The 21,738-nt window shown below is 42.3% G+C and overlaps 1 protein-coding gene across 7 annotated transcripts in view; it reads left to right on the top strand.

The window, feature by feature from the left end:
* The window catches only part of CD226 (CD226 molecule), a 79,395-nt gene extending 59,475 nt beyond the window's left edge, over window positions 1-19,920 (top strand). For 2 of the 7 annotated variants that reach the window (XM_060174029.1, XM_060174028.1), the window contains exons 5-7: window positions 7,758-7,860; window positions 14,262-14,316; window positions 17,406-17,604. In XM_060174029.1, the coding sequence (XP_060030012.1) occupies window positions 7,758-7,860; window positions 14,262-14,316; window positions 17,406-17,519 (272 nt within the window). In that variant the 3' untranslated portion in view covers window positions 17,520-17,604. Of the gene's footprint in view, window positions 1-7,757; window positions 7,861-14,261; window positions 14,317-16,208; window positions 16,299-17,405 lie in introns of all 7 variants that reach the window. The other 5 variants (XM_060174032.1, XM_060174031.1, XM_060174030.1 and 2 more) reach the window with 5 other exon arrangements.
* The last annotated feature ends 1,818 nt before the right edge of the window (window positions 19,921-21,738 follow it).

The raw sequence follows: 21,738 nt of genomic DNA, 5'->3' as shown, positions 1-21,738 counted from the left end.
GTCAGCTAAGTGGGTTTATCCGGAGGGGAGGCCCCTCTATCTTTATGCCAGAGGGAGCTTTGCACCTGTGGCAGGGAGCTCCCCCTCCCCCTGGGACTGTGCCCTTACTCTTCTAACATGGGATAAGCAGGTGTGGGTGGTCATTCTGGCTGGTTCTATCACAAAGTAGGGCTTTGACTTGTCTATTCCAGCAAAAGAAGTCAAAATAAATCCTTCCCGAATGAAATGTGTGGGGAGCAGGGTCAGTGGACCTCCCAGAAGGAAAGCAAGCTCTACCCTAAACCACATAGTTGGCACAAAGACTTTCTATGCAGCTAACCACCATGTTAGGGAGGGGGTGGCAGGACTGGTCCACAACCCCGGGAAATTAGATGGTCACTGTCAGTCGCTGGTATCACACAGCATGGAATGGTTACAAATGCTTCTCCATGGCTTACTTCTTGGCACCTCCAGGACCACCCTTGCTAACTGAATGTATCTCCCTTCTTTAGTTGCCCATAAAATTGTCTTCAAGATCAAATACCCTGTGATTTTTCTCCCAGGGAAAAGAATTAGATGATGGTACTAAATCTCAATACTCTTTCTTTTTTTTTTTTTTGCAAATATGTAAATATCTAATGGGGTGACCAGCCCAGGGTGCACAAACACAATTCCTTTAGAAGGATGGCAGCTACACCGACGATGCTTCTCTGTGCTCCTGAGCCAGATGCCCTGCTTTCGAACTTATGACTTGGGATGGCTAAACACGCCCCTCTTTTTTAAAATTTTTATTTATAAAATGGAAATATTGACAAGACCATAGGCTAAGAGAGGCACTACTCTACACAATTCCCACCACCAGAACTCTGTATCCCATCCCCTCCTCTTATAGCTTCCCTATTCTTTATCCCTCTGGGAGTACGGACCCAAAGGTGGAAGGTCTGGTTTCTATAATTGCTTCCCCACTGAACATGGGCATTGGCAGGTCAATCCATACTCCCAGCCTGCCTCTCTTTCCCTAGTGGGGCAGGGCTCTGGGGAAGTGGGGCTCCAGGACATATTGGTGGGGTCGTTTGCCCAGGGAAGTCCAGTTGGCATCATGGTATCATCTGGTACCTGGTGGCTGAAAAAGAGTTAACATACAGAGCCAAACAAATTGTTGACTAATCATGAACCTAAAGGCTGGAATATTGCAGATGAAGATTTGGGGTCTTCATTTTGGAAAAAGCTAGTAGGTCTATTAGTTATATTCCAAGGGGCCTATGATCCTACTAGTTTTTGCCTGTGACTGACATCTAATATGCAGGTGACCTAAGTAACTGTCTGGGGGAGATGGTGTCACAGTTGGAAAAAGGACCAGAAAGCTGGATCAAGGGAGAGAGTAGCTCCCCAATATGGGAAAAGCATATAAATCTTGTTAACTATAAACCCCATCCATCTGTTCTGGGGCCCATATTCAGCACAGTAGCCTATGTAACCTCTGCATCCCTGTAGGTCAAACACGGCCTCCTTAAGATGAGAGAGATTTGTACAAATTGAGGGAAGCCCTTCAGGGATAGTACATATGACTCCTATGCCTATATGTGCACCAATCTCTGAAAGCTTCTGTAGCCCACTGTCATGATATGTCATGGGTCACAAATGGTGATGTGACTATTCAGTACTCTGAATAGTCAACTGTACAATTCCCCTCAGACTGCACGCACCTCAACTGACATGCAATGTTGTTCACATTTACCTCATTTGGGAAACTTTTTTCCATCTGGAGAAGCAAAGTCACATGTAAATTGTGTATACCTTGGGTTGGAGACAAACTTCTTTTTTTGGTTCTGTCTCTTTCTTTCTCTCTGTAAGTAAATTTATTTATTTTAAATTTTATTATCTTTATTTATTGGATAGACAGCCAGAAACTGAGAGGAGAGAGGGAGATAGGGAGAGAGACAGAGAGAGACATCTGCAGCACTATTTCACCACTTGCAAAGCTTTCCCCCCTGCCAGAGGGGACTGGGACTTGAACCTAGGTCCTTGTGCAATGTAATGTACGCTCAACCAGGTGCATCACCACCTGGCCCCTTGGCTTTTTTTTATTACCACATGGAAACTACTTGGCTCTCTCAGCTAATATACGACAATCTTTTTGTGTTGAGGGAGTATGGCTGGCAATTCATCCAGAAGAAATATGGAGGGTTGACGCCCTGATCTTTTAATTCTCAGAGAATCATTTCCTCTCCAGGATCTCTTTTCAGCTGTAAGAGAGGCAAAGTCTTCTGAAATGTACTGGGTAGAGAACTGATTTGCAGAGAGCTGGGTTGAGCTTTGAAAATTTGTAATCATACTCCCATATGATACATGTTTCATAATCCCAAAGGATACATATGTCAAAAATATGAGCAAGTCCCAGTTTTCAGGCTGCCGTTACTTCTTGAGGTCTTCAAAAGCCATAATGACACTTTCTGCTCTGTTGTGGCTTCCAAAGCGATGGCTACTTCATGCACATTTATCAGTGGTTCTGCTGCCTTCCCCATAGAACGGCAGCATGGACCAAGTATCCCCTGTTCCACAAGACCCTTCAGCACGAAGAAGTTAGGAATGAGTTGTTTATTTAGCTCTGACTTTTATTGTATGTGTGGAAATTAGATGATCACTGTGTGTCGCTGGTACTACACAGGGCATAGTGATCACAGACACCTCTCATGGCTTACTTCTTGGCACCTCTAGGGCCACCCTTGCTGCTGAACATATCTCCCTTTTGTGGCTTCCCACAAAAGCATCTTTAAGATCAAATACCCTGTGATTTTTCTCCTAGGGAATCAAATTAGAAGATTGTACTAGATCTCAATTCTTCTTTCCTCAGTCTGTTTTTTCATTGTTGTTGTTGTTAGCTTGTTTTGTTTTGCAAATCAGTATCTAATGTGGTGACAAAACTTGAACATTTGTATCATATCCAGAGTTCCTAGCTATGACCACAGAATGTGAGCTCAGACCTACAGGGATGCAGAAGTTACATAGGCTCCTGTGCTTAATATGGGCCCCAGATTAGATCGATGGGGTTTACAGTTAACAAGATTTATATGCTTTCTCCTTATTTGGGTGCTACTCTCTTCCATGGTCCAGTTTTCTGGTCCTTTTCCCAGCTGTGACACTTGTGCAAAGTAATGTGCTCTTGTCTCCCCAGACAAGAGCTTAGGTCACCTGCATAGTAGATGTCAGGTGCAGGTAAAATCTAGCTGGGTAATGGGCTCCTTTGGAATATACCTAAAATAGACCTAATAGCTTTTTCTACAATGGAGACTGCAAATTTCCATCTATAATATTCTTGCCTTTAGGTTCATGATTAGTCCACAATTTGTTCTGCTTTCTAGCTTAACTCTTTTTTAGCCACCAGGTTCCAGATGTTACCATGATACCAAACAGACTTCCCAGGGCAGATGACCCCATCTATGTCCTGGAGCCTTACCTCCCCAGATCCCTGCCCCACTAGGGAAAAAGAGAGACAGGCTGGGAGTATGGATCGACCTGCTAATGCCCATGTTCAGTGGGGAAACAGTTACAGAAGCCAGGCCTTCCACCTTCTGCATCCCACAATGACCTTGGCTCCATATTCCCAGAGGGATAAAGAATAGGAAAGCTATCAGGGGAGGGAATGGGATATGGAGTTCTGGTGGTGGGAACTGTGTGGAACTGTACCCCTTTTATCCTATGATCTTGTCAGTGTTTCCATTTTATAAATAAAAACTTAAAGAAAGAAAGAAAAGAAAGAATCCTACCATGATTCCGCAGGGCTGGCTAAGGAACCCACATCAGCACTTTACACCAGCTATCTAGGCTGAAGGCTGACTTCTTTGAGGTCCTCATTCCCTTGACCTTCTCCCAAACTCTGACAAAGGAGAAATGGTAGATAGGAATGCCTGGTCCAGTCCATCGAGCTGTGTTTCTGTCACAAGCTGTTCTCTGGGGCTGTGACACTTGTCACTGGCAGAAACATAGCCCAGAGGGTCTTGGTCCTGCAGGAAATCATTCATTACTATACCTCAGCGAGGCACTGTAAATTGTTTTAACTGTTTTTATATTTTTTGATAGGAGGGAGACGAATGGCTTTGTGATTCATGGTTCTTCATCCTCAGATGAATCAATGCAGCATTGGGGTGAAAGTGGGGGAAAAAATGAGCCAAAAAAGTGGCTGTGGAGAACAACGAATAATTCTTTCTTGAAGAGAAGCTTGAGGGCTGCTGTTACTCAGCTGGAGATCTATTAGCAGAACACAGGGAGAAGGGAACCGCTTAGGAGCCGCTGACTAGCTCCAAGAAGCACTAGTCTCACCCGTGTGCTTAACCCTCCCTTTTTTACTTTTAATTGAAGAAATGCTACTTTACAAAATTGGCCTTGTTATGGGGTACATCTTCCCCAAATAGATGTTAGTCCTCCTCACCTACCACTAAAATGATGATACCTTCTACTGGGGGCACTGGGCCTCCAACCTCCTTGCCACTCCCACTTTCCCTTTGTCTTTCTTCTTTCTTCTACTTTCTTTCTTTTTCTTTCTTTCTTTTTTTTTTTTTTTTAAGATTTCATTTATTTATTAATGAGAAAGATAGGAGGAAAAAGAGAAAGAACCAGCTATCACTGGTACATGTGCTGCCAGGGATTGAACTCAGGACCTCATGCTTGAGAGTCCAATGCTGCTTTATCTATTGTGCCACCTCCTGGACCACTGTCTTTTTTTTTTTTTTTCTATCTCCTCTCCTCTCCTCTCCTCTCCTCTCCTCTCCTCTCCTCTCCTCTCCTCTCCTCTCCTCTCCTCTCCTCTTCTCTCCTCTCTTCTCCTCCTCTCCTCTCTTCTCCTCCTCTCCACTCCCTTCTCCTCCCCTCTCCTCCTCTTTCCTTCCCTCTCCTCTCTCCTCCCCTCTCCCTTCCCCTTCCCTCTCCTCCCCTCCCCCCTCTCCTCTCTTCTCCTCTCCTCTCCTCTCCTCTCCTCTCCTCTCCTCTCCTCTCCTCTCCTCTCCTCTCCTCTCCTCTCCTCTCCTCGCCACCTAGTCCCCATTTAATTTTTACTTCATTGGGGGCTTTATTATAGTACAGTTGTTGTTACATGAGTATAATTTCTCATCTGCCTGTGGTGGGTGTTTGCAAAATACTTTCACCCCCAACAATTCAGGTCCTTTTCCACCATCTAACTGTCTAACAAGACTTTCTCTTAATAGCTAGAATGTATCTTTGTGTGACTTTGCATGTTGTGATAATTTTGACATGGGCATACTTGTCCATTTTCATCTACTTTAGCTCGTAAACTCATTTCTACAAATTTCAAAGGCATTTCTCTTTGGAGAGAGTAAATACTATCTATTTACATTTCCCCCAAGGTTTACAAGAAAAAAAAAATCAGATATCTAGTCCATTCACTATTTTCTTCTTTAGTAAAGCTCTAAGCTGTATTTTTGAAAGCTAAATGGTTTCCCTAAGAAAATGTCAAGGAACTTTGAAATCTTAGTTTCATTTTCTTATTATCTCATCTGCTAGGGTTGACTGTAGCATCTGTTACGTTCAAGTTATTTCAATATATCTGGTATAACTTTCCTATAGCCCCGTGCCACAGGCTAAATAGTTTCAGGCATTTACTTTTTCTAAAGTACCAAGGGCTTTAAAAAGTTATCAACTTCTCCTCCTCCTCCTCCTCCTCCTCCTTCTCTTTCTTTTTACTAGAACATTGTTCAGGTGGAGTGGGGGATTGAACCTGGGACTTTGGATCCTCAGGCATGAGTCTCTTTGCATAAACATTATGCTATCTACCACCACCTAATTTCTTATTTAATGGAGAGAAAATTTCATTTTTCTCCATCTCTAGTGGTGTTTATTTTTGTTTTAAATAAATTTGACAGTTAATACACTCCCTTCTCCCTATCACATGTGAACAAAAGTCATTCTTGAACCCTATGCTCAATATTTTTGAAGTGTCCACCTATTTTCTTACTTGTATTCACTTTGATGGCTAACTAAACCTCACAAATAACTAGATTTTATTTTATTTTTGTTGGTTATTACACCAGGTCCCCTGCATTGCTTGATGCTGTGGTCTATTTACATAATCACTGTTTTGCCTGAGACCTGCCCTAGCTGCAGGGTATTGGTTTAATCCCATTGGTTAGAACCTTTGCAACAGCTGCTATGGAAGCTTTATACCTTGGAGCTTTTTTTTTTTTCCCTCCACCCCCTCTCCTAGCCATTTCCTTTTCCGACCTGTCACTTCCGTTTCAAAAGATATAAAGGTGTTTTCTCTGATCAATAAAGGTACTGCATTGTGTTCCCGCTCTGCCACGAGTTCCAGAGTCTCTCTCTCTGGCGACGCTAGCCCGGCATATTTTATTTTATTTTATGAGAGCACTTAACAGCTCTGGTTTGGGGGATTGAACCCAGGATATTGCAGCCTCAGGCATGAGACTCTCTTTGTATAACCATTATGCTATCTATCCCTACCCCCTAACCTCACAAATAAAAAGAATGTTTACCATCTGACTTTGGTTCTCCCTGCGATCATTTTTTTTTGATATTTATTTATTTATTCCCTTTTGCTACCCTTGTTGTTTTATTGTTGTAGTTATTATTGATGCTGTCATTGTTGGATAGGACAGAGAGAAATGGAGAGAGGAGGGGAAGACACGCAGAGGGGGAGAAAAAGACACCTGCAGAAGTGACTCCCCTGCAGGTGGGGAGCCAGGGGCTCGAACCAGGATCCTTACACTGGTCCTGGCGCTTTGCGCCACGTGCACTTAACCCCCTGTGCTACCACCCGGCTCCCACCTGTGATCATCTTTTACAGACTAGAGTGACAGTACACTCTGAGCTCCCCTAAAGCTAAATAGTAAGATTGAATGAAAGCCATGATCAGCGACAAAGAGTGGAAGGGCTGATTGAAAAGCACCACTGTCAGGTGCTATGGCCCCAGACAGCAATGTGTGTCCTGGTACAGACATTCAGAGGGAGGCAAGCTGTGCTGTTTCTGGAGACAGCCTGCCCCCTGCAGCAGAGAAGGTTGGCAAGCTTGCTGTCCCCAAGAAAAGTGACAACAGAAAGCTTAGTCAGTCCCATTCTGTGTGCGATACAATTTGGAAGAGTACCTTCCTTCAGGGAGCTGTGAGAGATGATGGGCTGACATGTGTCAATGGCAAAGAAGCCGCTGAAAGGTAAACAATGTCCCGCACTCCTGAGGTTCAGGTCTCTCTGATTGCTCTCTCAATGGCTTCTCACCACAGTTCTGTGATGTCATAAGAGCCGCTGTCAGAGTCATCACTTGGAAGGTGGAGACAGGTGTGCAGAGAAGGCTCAGGAAGTCTTGGAGGCCCAAAGAGCTAAACAGGGAAAGAGGCAATGATGAAATTCCCAGAACTTTGGACCTTTGATCTTTCCAGTTAAGTTTTGAATTGAGATTTATTTTGGTAGCTTTTGCAATAGAAGAGTCCTCTGGGGCATGGGATTCTCTGAAATAAGGTGCTATCTGTCTTGACCATGAACTTTCTTTTCTTGTTCTTCCCGACCTGTTAAGCCAAATGGAATCAGTGACCTGAGGAGAAGCTGTGCAGAGTTGGACGTATTTCAGAGACTAAAGAAAAACCACCTTTCTCCTATATCTCATTTTTTTTTTTAATTGGAGGCTTTTTTAATATATACATTGTTAGTCTGAGTGGATTTACATACTCTTTGCTCACTTTCTCTCTCTCTCTTTTTTTTTTTTGCTGTTTTTGGCTGAATTCCTAATTCCTACTATATATTTTTTTTCTTCCTAGGGAAAGCCGATAACCAATACATCCTCTTCCTGACGGGAGGGACAGTTTTACTGTTGCTGTTTGTTATCCTAATTACCACAGCCATCCTGATTTCTTATAACAGGTGAGTGTAGCAGCTATGCCTGAATGAATCTCCACCCTGAGGCATTCTGATGGTGGGGACTCTGGATTCACAACATGCAGCACACACCTTGTGTGGAATCTCTTCCCACAAAAAGGAAGAGGAGTGGGATCAGAGGAGAGAAGTCAGAGTGATTCGTTTCAAAATGACAGAGCATCTGTTTGGTCTCATGCTCATAAAGCTTTTTTTTCTTTATTTATTTTAGGGATTAATGGTTTACATCTGATAGTAAAATACAGTGATTTGTACATGTGTGACATTTCTCAGTTTTCCACATAACAATCTACCCCTGCCCCATGTCCTCCTCTGCCATCATTTTCCAGGACCGGAACACCCCCCCCCCAACCCAGACTCTTCTACTTTGGTGCAACACACCAACTCCAGTCTAAGTCCTGCTTTGTGCTTTCCCTTCTGTTCTTACTTCTCAACTTCTGTCTACGAGTAAGATCATCCCATATTCTTCCTTCTCTTTCTGATGTGCCGCCTTTAAATGGGTACATTCAGCATAAGCTTTTATATCTGGACAATCAGCCAGCCAATGTCTTCAATCCTCTGTTCTCTGTTTCCTCCTCCCACAAGGAAGACAGGCTGTAGGGTGAGGTATTATTATTATTTTTAAAAAATATTTTTATTATCTTTCTTTTTATTCATTAGTTAGAGACAGCCAGAAAATGAGAAGAAGGGAGGGAGGGAGGGAGAGAGAGAGAGAGAGAGCTGAAGCACTGCTACACCACTTGTGAAGCTTTCCCCCTGCTGGTGGGGACCAGGGGCTTGCATACTGTAGTGTAGTGTGTGAGCTTAACCTCGTTGGCCCCAGGTGAGATGTTACTGTTGTTGGTGGTGGGGCATGTATGTGAGAGAAAGAGGGTCCAAAAAGGGGTCGAACAGCAAGAATGTCTTCAGTTATTCAGTCACCAAAGGTTTATTGTAACCAAGGTCAGACGTACGCTCAATCACACATTCTAAATGTGCAAATGATTTTTTTTCTTCCAAATCACTTTTGAGGCAAATAATGAGTTTCAAGCCAGTTATTGTTACCTGAGTACAATATCCTCTCTCCCCATGACGGGTGTAAGCACACCAGTGCCACTGTCAACTGAAGCTTTTCCCCTGCATGTGGGGAGCCGGGTCTTGAACACAGGTACGTGTGCACTGTAATGTGTGTACTTAAACAGATATGCCACTGTCTGGTACCATTGAAAATAACAATTTAAGATGGGTGTATGTATATATATTTTTAAAACAGGAGACCCTGGTGCTATTATAAATATTATTGAGTTGGAAGAAGTTTGAAAAGAATTATCTGGAGAGAACCAGTGACCATTTGATCTCCACTAAAATACCTTACCTTTCTCTGTGTTCCAGTGAGGATTTTCTAGGAGATTCTTGGTTGATTCTTTTTCTAGCTCTTACTAGTTGGTCAACTTATGTGTGTAGGCACTTGTTGAAATCTTAGCCACAATCATGTTGAGTTGGAACTATTTTTGCATACTTGCATCCTGATCGAAGTGTTTTCTTCCAAAGGGAGGAAGGAGTTTGTCTACATTTTCCATATCTTTCATGTGGAAGACACTTAATATGTGTTTGTGAGGTAAATTAAAAATATTCATCTTCATTTCTACCTTCCAGTAATATTACCAAGGCCTCACTCTCACTCACACATAACTTATTTTAATCTATTTATTTTAATAGATCTTTTTAAAACTTTTTAAAGTTCTGTTTGAATTTTTTTTTTTTTTGGCTCCAGGGTTATTGCCGGGGCTTGGTGCCTGCACCACAAGTCCATTGATCCTGGAGGCTATTTTTTCCCCCTTTTGTTGCCCTTGTTCTTTTATCGTTGTTGTGGTTATTACTGTTGTAGTTATTGTTGTTGTTGTTATTCCTGTCGTTGTTGGATAGGACAGAGAGAAATTGAGAGTGTAGGGGAATACAGAGAGGAAGAGAGAAAGACAGACACCTGCAGACCTGCTTCACCACCTGTGAAGGAACCCCCCTGCAGGTGGGGAGCTAGGGCCTTGGACCGGGATCCTTACACCTGTCCTTGAGCTACCACCCAACCCCCAGACATTTTTCTTTTTATTTATTATTGGATAGACACAGAGGAATTGAGAGAAGAAGGGGAGATAGAGAGGGAAAGAGATAGTGAGACACCTGCAGCACTGCTTCATCACTCATAAAGCTTTCCCCCTGCAGGTGGGTACCAGGGCCTTGAACCTGGGTCCTTGCACACTGTAATGTGAATGCTTCACCAGGTGCACCACTGCCAGCCCCCAACATGTGACTTATTAAAAGGACTTTCAAAAGATGTGTCCATCATGTTCCCATATGCCAATATCTCACAGAGGCTCTGTTCTCTGCTCACCTGCATGTCATAATCTCCAATCTACTGTTCTAATTTCAGGTGATTCCTCTCTAAGCTGTCCTTTTTAAAATACTGGATTGGCCTTGCCATTCTTCTGTTGAAAACCTCTTATATCTTCCCCCCGCCAACAGTGAGACGAGCCAAAGACATCCACTTCTACTTGGTGCTACAGAAAACTGCACACCAACCTTTTGTGTGAAAAGTAAAAGCTTTACTTTACCACATCAGACCATACGGGCTTGGAGTATTTCTGCCACTCAAATTAACTTCCTGTGTCTACTTTAATCATTCCAGGGTGGGGGCCAGATGGTGGCACACCTGGTTGAATGCACACATTACAGTGCGCGAGGAACTGGCTTCGAGCCCCTGGTCCCCACCTGCAGGGGGGGAAAGCTTTGCAAGTGGTGAAGCAGGGCTACAGGTGTCTCTCTGCCTCTCTCCCTCTCTATCACCCCCCTTCCTTCTTGATTTCTGGCTGCCTCTAGCAAATAAAGATAATAATTAAAAAAAAAAAATTCCAGGCTGAAGGAAGGGCTGGAAGCTTGAGACCTGGATTTTCCCACTACTTGGTGACTTTTTCCTGCCACTGTCATCCTGTGTGTGACACTATCCGCTTTCCCCTCCCTCCAGAGAGCATGTTACCATCCAGAATGTCCTTGTGCTTCTTATCAGCTCCACCTTCCAGCCTGCTTTGGCCTTTCATCAGTTCATCAGTATCATGCTTGTCTTCCCTTCTATTCAGAATGTCAGAGTTTGTGTTCTATTCATTTTTCAATGCTTGAGAGCACCAAGCACTAATCTTTCCACATAATAGATGGTCAGTCAGCATTGCCTAATGAAATGGAAGCAGAAAACTATTCTTTTCCCTTCTCTTCCTCCTGGGCTGTCCTCCTGCCTATCTTTCTGAAATTAGTTGTAGATAGTGAATCCAAGATGTTCAGTCACACTCAGGAGTCCTTCACTGCTTCACCTAGGTTGATAGAAAATGCTCTGAAGGGAGTTGGGTGGTAGCACAGCAGGTTAAGTACACTTGGCACAAAACGCAAGGACTGGAGTAAGGATCCTGGTTCAAGTCCCCGGCTCCTCACCTGCAGGGGAATCGCTTCACAGGCGGTGAAGCAGGTCTGCAGGTGTCTTTCTCTCCCCCTCTCTGTCTTCCCCTTCTCTCTCCATTTTTCTCTGCCCTATCCAACAAAGATGACATCAATAACAACAATAATAACTACAACAATAAAACAACAAGGGCAACAAAAGAGAATAAATAAGTAAAAGAAAAGAAAATGCTCCGAAAACAGATGTGACTGTGGGTGTTCTGGATCCAAGGCACGGCACTAAGACAGAGCTCTGCATGGTCACAGAAGTGGGACATCATGGATTTTGCCTCATGGAAATGTGTCACTCTCATAGGAAAAGCTACATTGATCTGGAGACTACATGGTCCCCCTTAATTAGATGTGATAGAAAGAACAAGAGTGGTCAAAAATGCATATGTAACCTTGGTCAGTTCTTCAAAGAAACACATGAACTTCTATCAGGGCTAGAGTATCAGTGTGTGGCTGTTAACTTTGTTTGAAAAATGCCCCAAGGGCTTAAACGGTGACTTTCTGAACTCTGCTTTAGTGACTGTTTGATATATTGTTTCACCTGAGGCAGGTGAAATATGCATAAACCCTTAACTCTGTGTGTTCTGAGGTCACTTGGGGGTGAGGGGTGGGGGTAGGGGAGCAGGTAGGAGAAGGTCCAAACGGTGAGGAAGGAACCCAGTGCCCTTTGGTGGAGAGAAACGACTCTGCTAGGAGTGTGTAGGAGTGTGTAAGATGTATAGGAAAGCTATCAAGGGAAGGGATGGGAAACGGAGTTCTGGTGGTGGGAATTATGTGGAGCTGTAACCCTCTTATCCTATGGTTTTGTTAATGTCTTCTTTTTTAAAATAAGTAAAAAAAAATTTTAAAGATATATTTTGGGACAATGTGAAATTGTATACCTGAGACAACAGTCAAGTACAACATCATCCTCTCTCTCTCCTCTCTCTCTATTTCTCTCTCTCTCTCTCTCTCTCTATATATATATATATATATACACATATATATGACATCAAATCTTGAGATATCTAAGTGCAGATATGTATTAATGTTAATACAAATCTAGCAATGCTGTGGTAGTTATTCTTGCAAGCAGTTACACTTTTCATGAAACTTCAAAACATTTCATTATATGAATTTGAAAAGAAGAATTAATCCCCCCGAAGACTATTTTATTTGTTGCTTTCAGCTGTGGTCACCTCTTTTCTCTTTTTTGTGTGTTTTCAAAGATTACTCTACCTCTCTATACTTCAGTTTCTCAACCTGAATTTTTTTTTTTTTTTTTTTTTTGTCTCCAGGGCTATCGCTGGGGTTCGGTGCCTGTACCACAAGTCCAGCTCCTGGAGGCTGTTTTTTTTCCTTTTGTTGCCCTTGTTCTTTTATTGTTGTTGTGGTTATTATTGTTGTTGTTATTACTGCTGTCATTGTTGTTGGATAGGACAGAGAGAAATGGAGAGAGGAGGGGAAGACAGACAGGGGGAGAGAAAGAGAGACATCTGCAGACCTGCTTCACTGCCTATGAAGTGACCCCCCTGCAGGTGGGGGAGTAGGGGGGCTCGAACTGGGATTCTTACGACTGTCCTTGCACTACTGCCTGACCCCCTCAAATTGAATTTTTAAAAAAAAATTTGTATTTATTTTCCCTTTGTTGCCCTTGTTGTTCTTTATTATTGTTGTAGTTATTGTTGTTGTTGTTATTGATATCATTCTTCTTAGGACAGAGAGAAATGGAGAGAGGAGGGGAAGACAGAGAGGGGGAGAGAAAGAGAGACACCTGCAGACCTGCTTCACTGCCTGTGAAGTGACCCCCCTGCAGGTGGGGAGCCGGGGACTGGAACTGGGATCCTTACACCAGGTCTTGCACTTCGCACCACATGCGCTTAACCTGCTGCACTACCACCTGACTCCCTCAACTTGAATTTTTAATGTAACATTTTTAATGAAAGATGGGTCAAGTGGGATTCTTGCAAGCAGCATATGGATGGGTTATGTTTTCTGATCCATCCTCCCACTTTTAATGAAAGATGAATTAAGTAATACACTTAATCATTTTAGGAAAACACTTGGAAAGTATGAAATCTAATTATTTAAGAATTTTTAATATTGACATTTAGAAGAAAATACTACTTACATGTAACAACTATGAAAAATTATGTGTGTGTATGTATGCCTCCAGGGTTACCCCTGGGTTAGGTGCTAGCACTTTGAATCCACTACTTCTGGCAACCTTCCCCCCTCCCTCTGTTTTATTGGGTAGGACAGAGAGAAATAGATAGAGAAGGGGGAGATAAGAGAGGGAGTGAGACAGAGAGACACCTGCAGACCTGCTTCACCTCTAGTGAAGCTTTCCCCCTGCAAGTGGGGAGGGGGAATTTCCAACCTGGATCTTTGAATGGGTTCTTGTGTTTAGTACAATGTTGGCTTTACTGGGTGTGCCACCGCCCAGCCCCTGAACAATTCTTCAGGTGAACTTGGTGGAGTGAATTACTAATGCACACCAGATGGCTAGTCAGTTATTAGCTTTCACTGTTTGTAACACATTTCAGAAGTAAGGGGCAATAAAACCCACAGAAGTAGGAGCTGGGTGATGGCATAATGGTTGTGCAAAAGACTTTCATGTCTGAGGCTCCCAGGTCCCAGGTCCCAGTTCCCAGGTTCCAGGTTCAATGCCCAGCACCACCACAAGTCAGAGCTGAGCAGTACTCTAGAAAAACAAACAAACAAACAAACAAAAACCCCAGAACAAATCGAACCAAACAAGGGAAGTGGAAACTCTACTATGGGAACTTAGAGGAAATGTACAGAAAGCAACCATGAATAGAACTGCTACACATTGTTGTTAAAGACACATTGACTAGGGCATAGGTGAGCTGGAGAGCATTTAAAATAACACCTCTGATGGTACCAGTTATTAATATCTCTATTGTCTGGATTCCCAGAAGAAGGAGACGGAAGCGATTCCTGTTTGAAGAGTCCTGGGACACAAAGACCAAGGTAAGTTTTCTCTGTTTTGTCACTCTGCCCACCCCCCTTTGTGAATAATAACAGTCCCCTGAAGGACTCAGTCTAATTTTTATCCCTCTTTAGTTAACCTGGCCAGATTGTTAGCCTGCAACACAAGTATCAGCTTTTTAAGGAAACAAATATTTTGGGGACTAACCCTCCTATCCTCTATGTCCTTTGAAACATTGTTATAAATAAAGGGGTAGTTACACTGGCGTAATACCAACCAGCACAAGGCTTGGGCTGTCACAGCAGGTAGCTGTAAATAGCAGGCTGTTACTCTGCCATAGTTCCAGGGGAGGAAAGTCCAAAGTCAAGGTCTCAGGCATAAGAACCACGTCCATTCTTTTCTCTTAGCATCTGGAGGTTTTGTTAATTTTTGCTGTTGCCTGACTTGTAGACAGGTCATTTCCATCTCTGCCTCTTTTATCAGTTCCTCTCTATCTCTCTCCCTCCGTTCTTTCTCAATTCTCTTTCTCTTTCCCTTCTCGATCCATTCTATCTCCCTTCTCTCTCCATTCTCCCCCCCCCCTCTCTATATATATATGAGGGATTTTAATTTTATTTTTAAAGAACATGGCAGCTATTTAGAATTGGGTATCCATCCTTCTTGATTATAACCTCAAATATATATACACACATATAAACTCTGTTTCTAATAAGTTTACAGTGTAAGGTTATGCAAAGATGACACATTTGGAGTAGGGAAACACTATCTGGTTCAGTACAGGAAATCACAACATATTCCTATCATAAGGTTATTTATTTATTTATTTATTTATTTATTTATTTATTTATTTATTTATTTATGTTAGTGCTCCAGAGTTGTTGCTAGGGCTCAGTGCCTGCATTACAAATACACCGCTACTGCTACTGACAGCTATCCTCCCCCCCCCCACTTTATTTGACAGGACAGAGAAAAAGGGAAAGGGAGATAGAGAGGGAGAGAGAATGATAGACACCTGCAGACCTGCTTCACCACTTATGAAGCTTCCCGGCTGCAGGTGGGGAGCCGGGACTCAAACCTGGATCCTTCCGCGGGTCCTTTCACAAAGTGCTAAGTGTTCTGTGCTCCTGTGTGCACCAAAACCCGGCCATTAGCACTGCTTAGCTTTGGCTTATGGTGGTGTGTTTAGGGGTGGGGTGGGGTTTGAACCTGGGACTTTAGAGCCTGAGGCATGAGATTCTCTTTGCATAACCATTAAGCTATCTACCCCAGTCCCATTATAAGGTTACTATGAGGATGAAATTAAACTACATGGAAGTCCCAAAGCATTAGAAATATAAGAATGCAGAGCATGCTATTTCTGATTACCACTTTGGATTAATGTGATAATTAGTACATGCTCAGGTTGTAAAGTTACAAAACTTTTTGATGGGCTGCGGAAGTCTGATGCACTGTAACAGCCTTAGCCCACTTACACGTGTTCCCTACTGTTTAATGGAAAGTGCAGAAAACTCCTTCTGCCTTTCAGATAAGAGGGATGTCTATTCTCATGGTCTCCACTTGAGTTTAAACATTCTTGTTAACACCTATAGTTCTGTTTACAACACTTTGCAATAGAGTATTTCCCCAAATTTAATAAAAAAAATTGTGTCCTGTTCTCTTTAATTATTTCCAACTGAATGCTACACATTCAAACGGTCAAGTCTCAAAAAGCTTCTAACAATCTAATATGTGTGCTTTAGACTTAACAATCTACCAGTTTAACTTTTCTTTCTATTAAGTAGTTGCTTTTTGCAAAATGTTTTTTTTATATATATAATTCATGGCAGCAATTGCAAAGACTCAACACATTTTGCCTTGTTTTAACTGCTCCTGTAGCACACCTGAAAACAGTGCTCTTTCATATGCAATTTTTGGATCCCTTCTTTGTTCATAGCTGTTGTCTGCTCAAGCCAATCCAAGGCCAAAATTATTGCTGTGAATTTCAGAGGTGGAATTTCAGAAGCTTTGCATCTTCCTACGTAAAGTATTTAACCTTTTCAGGCCTTTGTACAATAATGATCATTTGAAAGGTTATTAGAAAGATTGTACTGTGAAAGATACAGAAGCAACCACCTACTTGATTCATTAAAAACAAGACAAACAAACATGTTATAGGTACAACAGTGGATTTGAATTGTCATTTCACTTTCTTCTTGCAAACACAAAAACCACCTAAATTTCTAAACTACTCACCAAAAACCTCTCTCTAAATCTGTTCCTCCCTGTCTGTCCCAGTTTCCTTCTTTTACTTAATGTCTCCATATTTTTTATTACCTATACATGGGCAAAGTGATTTGATTAAGATTAAGAAAAATCATGATTGCACAATGTCATCTGGTGTTTGTTGATTCTTCCGTTGTATTTAGTTACTTATTTTTAAACCAAGATACTGCATACCTAAAAAAAAAAAAAGTCTTTTTGTTTGTTTGTCCTCTAGTTGCTGGGGTTTGGTGCCTGAATCCACTACTTCTGGTGGCTTTATTTATTTATTATTTATTTATTTATTTTCATTTGATAGGACAAGGAGAAAGTGAGAGGAGAGGAATGGGGGAGAGAGGGAGAAAAAGACAGACACCTGCAGACCTAGTTCACCACTCGTGAAGCATCCTGGCTGCAGGTGGGGAGCAGAGGCTTGAACCTGGGGCCTTGAGCATATCCTTGTGCATAGTAATCTATGTGTGCTTAACCCAGTATGCTACCACCTGCCCCCCCCCTTAAAATAATTCTTTATCAGAAAACTTATTCAATAGAAATTAATGGTTACCCAATCTGAAAAGACACTACTATAATACTCTCATTACACAATGACAGTAATTGTCTTCACTGGATAAAACTAGCATCGGGGGAGAGTGTTTTGCTTCTAACCAGGTAGTTCACAACACATTATGGCAAGTGACAGATAACCTGGAATATAGCTTCTGTTGCCTTCTACTCAGTCAAGAATATGATTTTTCACACGAGTTTAGTACAGTAAATTTGTAAGAGGACTTGAACCTATGTTGTGGTTGAATGTAGAGGGATTTATGTTTTGATAGTCTTTATTAACTACTGAAACTCAATGAATTATTGATAATCTTTTTTGTTTTGCTAGGCACCCAATAACAGCAGGAATCCTACCTCTACCAATGAATGTCCAGATGGTGCAAGAGAGGATATTTATGTCAACTACCCAACCATCCCTCGAAGACCAAAGACTAAAGTCTAACTTTTTCACTTGATTTGAGCAAATGAATATTTACTATTATCTATATGAATTTTTATACAGTTCTTCCAAACACTCGGTATCGGTACCTTAGAAACTGGATGACTGAGTTAATTTTGTTTGCTAGAAGAAAGATTGCATTACCTAGAGAACATTTGTAATAGAGAAATATTTCAGAAAACCGGACTCTAGTTTGTGCAAACATAAAAGGAAACTTCATGAGTCAGTCCGGAGGACAGAGAGCTTCACACACAGATTATGTACCAGGGCTTAAATGTTCTGTTTGAAATTAAGAATGGACAGATGGTCACTTCTAGATCCCTTTGTGGTGTTGGATGTGTCACTTTCATTCAGACTTTTGTCTTGGGTTTCCAAGATGGCTGCCAACAACTCTTGAATTCATAATCCTTACTGCTGTCTGGCAGAGAGTTTGTGTCTCAACTAGAGCAAACACATTTGGTTATTTATACATTTTCCTAAAATAGGCCAGAAAGAATAAAGTGGCCTAAATCAATTAAGGATTCATCCTAAGAGCTAGTAGAGGGGCTAGAGCACGTTAGTGGGAAAGTCAGGATGTTACTAGGAGAGGTAAAGGGAATTGGAAGCAGAGATGATCAATAAGTCTTGATAGACAAGGTGGATTCTCCTTCCCCCTACTCCTAGAATTTGCTATGTCAGCAATCTACCATAGAATGAATGAATGAATGATCAACAACCAGATACACATGACAAAGAAATGTTTTTCTTTGCTGTTCTCTAATAACTTAATCCCGGATTCTACATAGAATCCTTGCCGCAATCCCTGACTTAGCCTTTTTATTTTATTTTGTTTTATTTTTTTTATTACCAGCAGGATTATTACTGGGGCTCTGTTCCAGCACTCAGAATCCACTGCTCCAGGTGGCCATTTTTACTTCTTCTCCCTCTTTGATTGGATAGGACAGAGAGAAATTGAGAAAGGATGGGGGAGATAGAGAGGGAGAGAGAGAGAAATAGACACCTGCAGATCTGCTTCACCACTTGTGAAGCGGACCCCTGCAGGTGGGGAGTGGGGGCTCTTACTCAGGTCCTCATGCTTAGTAAAATGTGCACTTACCTGACTGTGCCACTGCCTGGCCCCCTGACTCAGGCTTATAAACAGACATGTATAGATGGTCCAGTAATACTGCAACATCTTTGAAATTTCTTTGCCCTTGAAATTATTTTTAATGTATATACTCTCACAAAAGAGTCAGACACTTAAGGATTATTAGTTTCTCTCTTTCCCTCTTTTGAATAACAGATACATGAATTCTGAACTCAAGGAAAATAAGTTTTAAGATTTAATTTTTTTTATTTTTCCTTTTTTGTTGCCCTTTTTTATTGTTGTTGTAGTTATTGTTGTTATTGATGTCATCATTGTTGGAAAGGACAGAGAGAAATGGAAAGAGGAGGGGAAGACAGAGACGGAGAAAGATAAGACATCTGCAGACCTGCTTCATTGCCTGCGAAGCGACTCCCTTGCAGGTGGGGAGCCGGGGGCTCAAACCGGGATCCTTATGCCGGTCCTTGCACTTTGTGCCACCTGCGCTTAACCCGCTGTGCTACTGCCCTAATCCCCCCTCCCCCCTTTTATCTCTAGGAGGGTTATCGCTAGGACTTGGTCCCAGAACTATGAATCCACTGTACCTGGCAGTCATTCCACCCCCCCTCCCCATTTCATTGGATAGGACAGAGAGCAACTGAGTGAGGAGGGAGAGATAGAGAGGGAGAGAGACAACTGCCAACCTGCTTTGCAGCTGGTAAGGCTTCCCCCTGCAACTTGGGGGGGGGCCTCGAACCCAGATCCTTGTGTGGGTCCTTACATTTAGTACTCAACCCTAAAATTCAACAGTCATGCATCTGAAGAACACAAAAACACTAACCTGAAAAAAACCCCATAAATGTGGGTATTCATTTCTGTGCTTTTCCTATGGAATTAAGGCAAGTGCACAATGATAGAGAAAATGAATAAAAAAGATGTGGTCAAGATATACAATGGAATCCCACTCAGCTGTAACGGAGGGTACTGCCTTGTCTTTTGCTGCAGCATGGGTGGAGTGGAAGGAGGTCCGGCTAAGTGAGCTAAGTCACAAGGAGGAAAGGTATTGTCTCACTCATAGGTGGAGTCTAAAGGGACAAAACAAGGGGACTGACAGAAACAAGGAACTCTGAGATTTGTAGGGCACACTGAAGTTGTTAAAGGAGAAAAGGGAGGGGGGTGAAAGTGGAAAAGCGGGTTGTGGAGGAGGGATTTGGTCGCCTTGGTTGCTGGGTGGTGTGGTGACTTTTAATTGGAAGAGAAGTTTTACTCCTAAAAAATGCAGTCATGTAAACCAAATGTTACTGCGAAACACAAGTAATACAATGTCAAAATTAAAATGTTCATGGTCATCTCAAAGCCAAAGTGTTTCATACCACATGTAGTGATGCTCACCACTGGACTCTAAAAGAGGTCTTCCATTCTGAAAGACTCATCTGTTGCTTTCAGCTTATCAAATTGGCAGACTTGCTAGGATAATCTTAAGTGAACCAAGATCCTACTCTTAATTTGTCTAGACAGCTTCTATGATAAAATTCAGTTTTAAGCAAATCAGGGTATATTTAGTGTCCTCTCTCTCTCTCTCTCTCTCTCTCTCTCTCTCTCTCTCTCTCTCTTTCTCTCTTGCCTCCAGGGTTATTGCTGGGTCTTGATGTTGCTGGCACTATGAAACCACAGCTCCTGGCAGCCTCCTCCCTTTTTTAATACTTTATTTTTACTTGACAGGGAAGAGAGAAATTGAGAGGGAAGGGGAGATAGAGGAGAGAAACAGATAGCAGAAGACCTGCTTTACCACTTGGGAAGCATCCCCACTGCAGGTGTGGAGTGGAGGCTTGAACCCTGGTCCTTGAGCAGGTCCTTCCATTGTGCAAAATGCTCATTTTCCTAGTTGGAGCAAGTAGAGTGAGTGTCCGTTTGACTCTGCTCACTTGAAGATCTCTATATGTGGATTTATGAAACGAGTCCACAAGTGTGAGTGAAACAAAGTTGGGAGGCAGTCTATGACAACCTTGTACCATATCCGATTTATGAAACTGTACATGACTGAATATATCATTTTTTGAGGCAAAACAGATTTAGCCTGATTTGAAAGATGAACATTTTTCATTTTTTTCATTTTGCTAATATGCTTCTAGCATTCTATTTTATTTATTTTTAAAATTTATAAAATAAAAATATCAACAAGACTACAGGATAAGAGGGGTACAATTCCACACAATTCCCACCACTAGAGTTCCATATCCCCTCCCCTGATAACTTTCCTCTTTTTCATCCCTCTGGGAGCATGAATCCAGGAACATTATGGGATGCAGAAGGTGGAAGGTCTGGCTTCTGTAATTGCTTCCCCACTGAACATGGGCATGGACAGGTTGATCCATATCCCAGTCTGTCTGTCTCTTTCCCTAGTGGGGCAAGGCTCTGGGGAGTTGAGGTTCTAGGACACACTGGTGGGATCCTCTGCCTGCGAAAGTCTGGTTGGCATCATGGTAGCATCTGCAATTTGGTAGCTGAAGTAGTATTAAGATATAAAGCAGAACAAATTGCTTAATAATCAGGAACCTACATTTAAGGATATAGAAGATGAGATTTGGGGTCTCCATTTTGGAAAAAAAGCTAGCAGGTCTATTTTAGGTATATTCCAAGGAGCCCATGACTTTACTAATTTTTGCCTGAGCCCAACAGCTAACATGTAGAGGGACCAAAGGTATTGTCTGCGAAGATGATGTCAAAGTTGAAATAGGACTAGGAAGCAGGATCAAGGAAGAGAGTAGCACCCAAATATGGGAAAAGTATATAAGTATTGTTAACTGTAAACCCCATCGATTTAATCTGGGTCCCATATTCAGCGCAGGAGCCTGTGTGACTTCTGCATCCCTGCAGGCCTGAATTCGCATTCTGCGGTCACAGCTAGGAACATTCTAGGCTGTACCTGCTGCTCGAGCCCATCTTTGTTGGGTGGTAGGTAGAGTATTTTGGCTCAACTCCTTTCAAAGAATAAACAAAGCACTGCTCAGCTCTCGCTGACGGTGGAGCTGGGAATTGAACCTGGGTCTTTGGAGCCTCAGCCACTGGAGTCTATTTTTCATAACCATTATGCTATCTGCCCCTGCCCAAACAACTTAAAAATTTTTTTCCCCGGGAGTCGGGCTGGAGTGCAGCGGG

Source organism: Erinaceus europaeus, chromosome 15, assembly GCF_950295315.1.
Source record: "Erinaceus europaeus chromosome 15, mEriEur2.1, whole genome shotgun sequence".
Classification (NCBI taxonomy): domain Eukaryota; kingdom Metazoa; phylum Chordata; class Mammalia; order Eulipotyphla; family Erinaceidae; genus Erinaceus; species Erinaceus europaeus.
The sequence above is the reverse complement of the archived record's forward strand: the minus strand, read 5'-3'. Positions and strand labels throughout refer to the sequence as shown.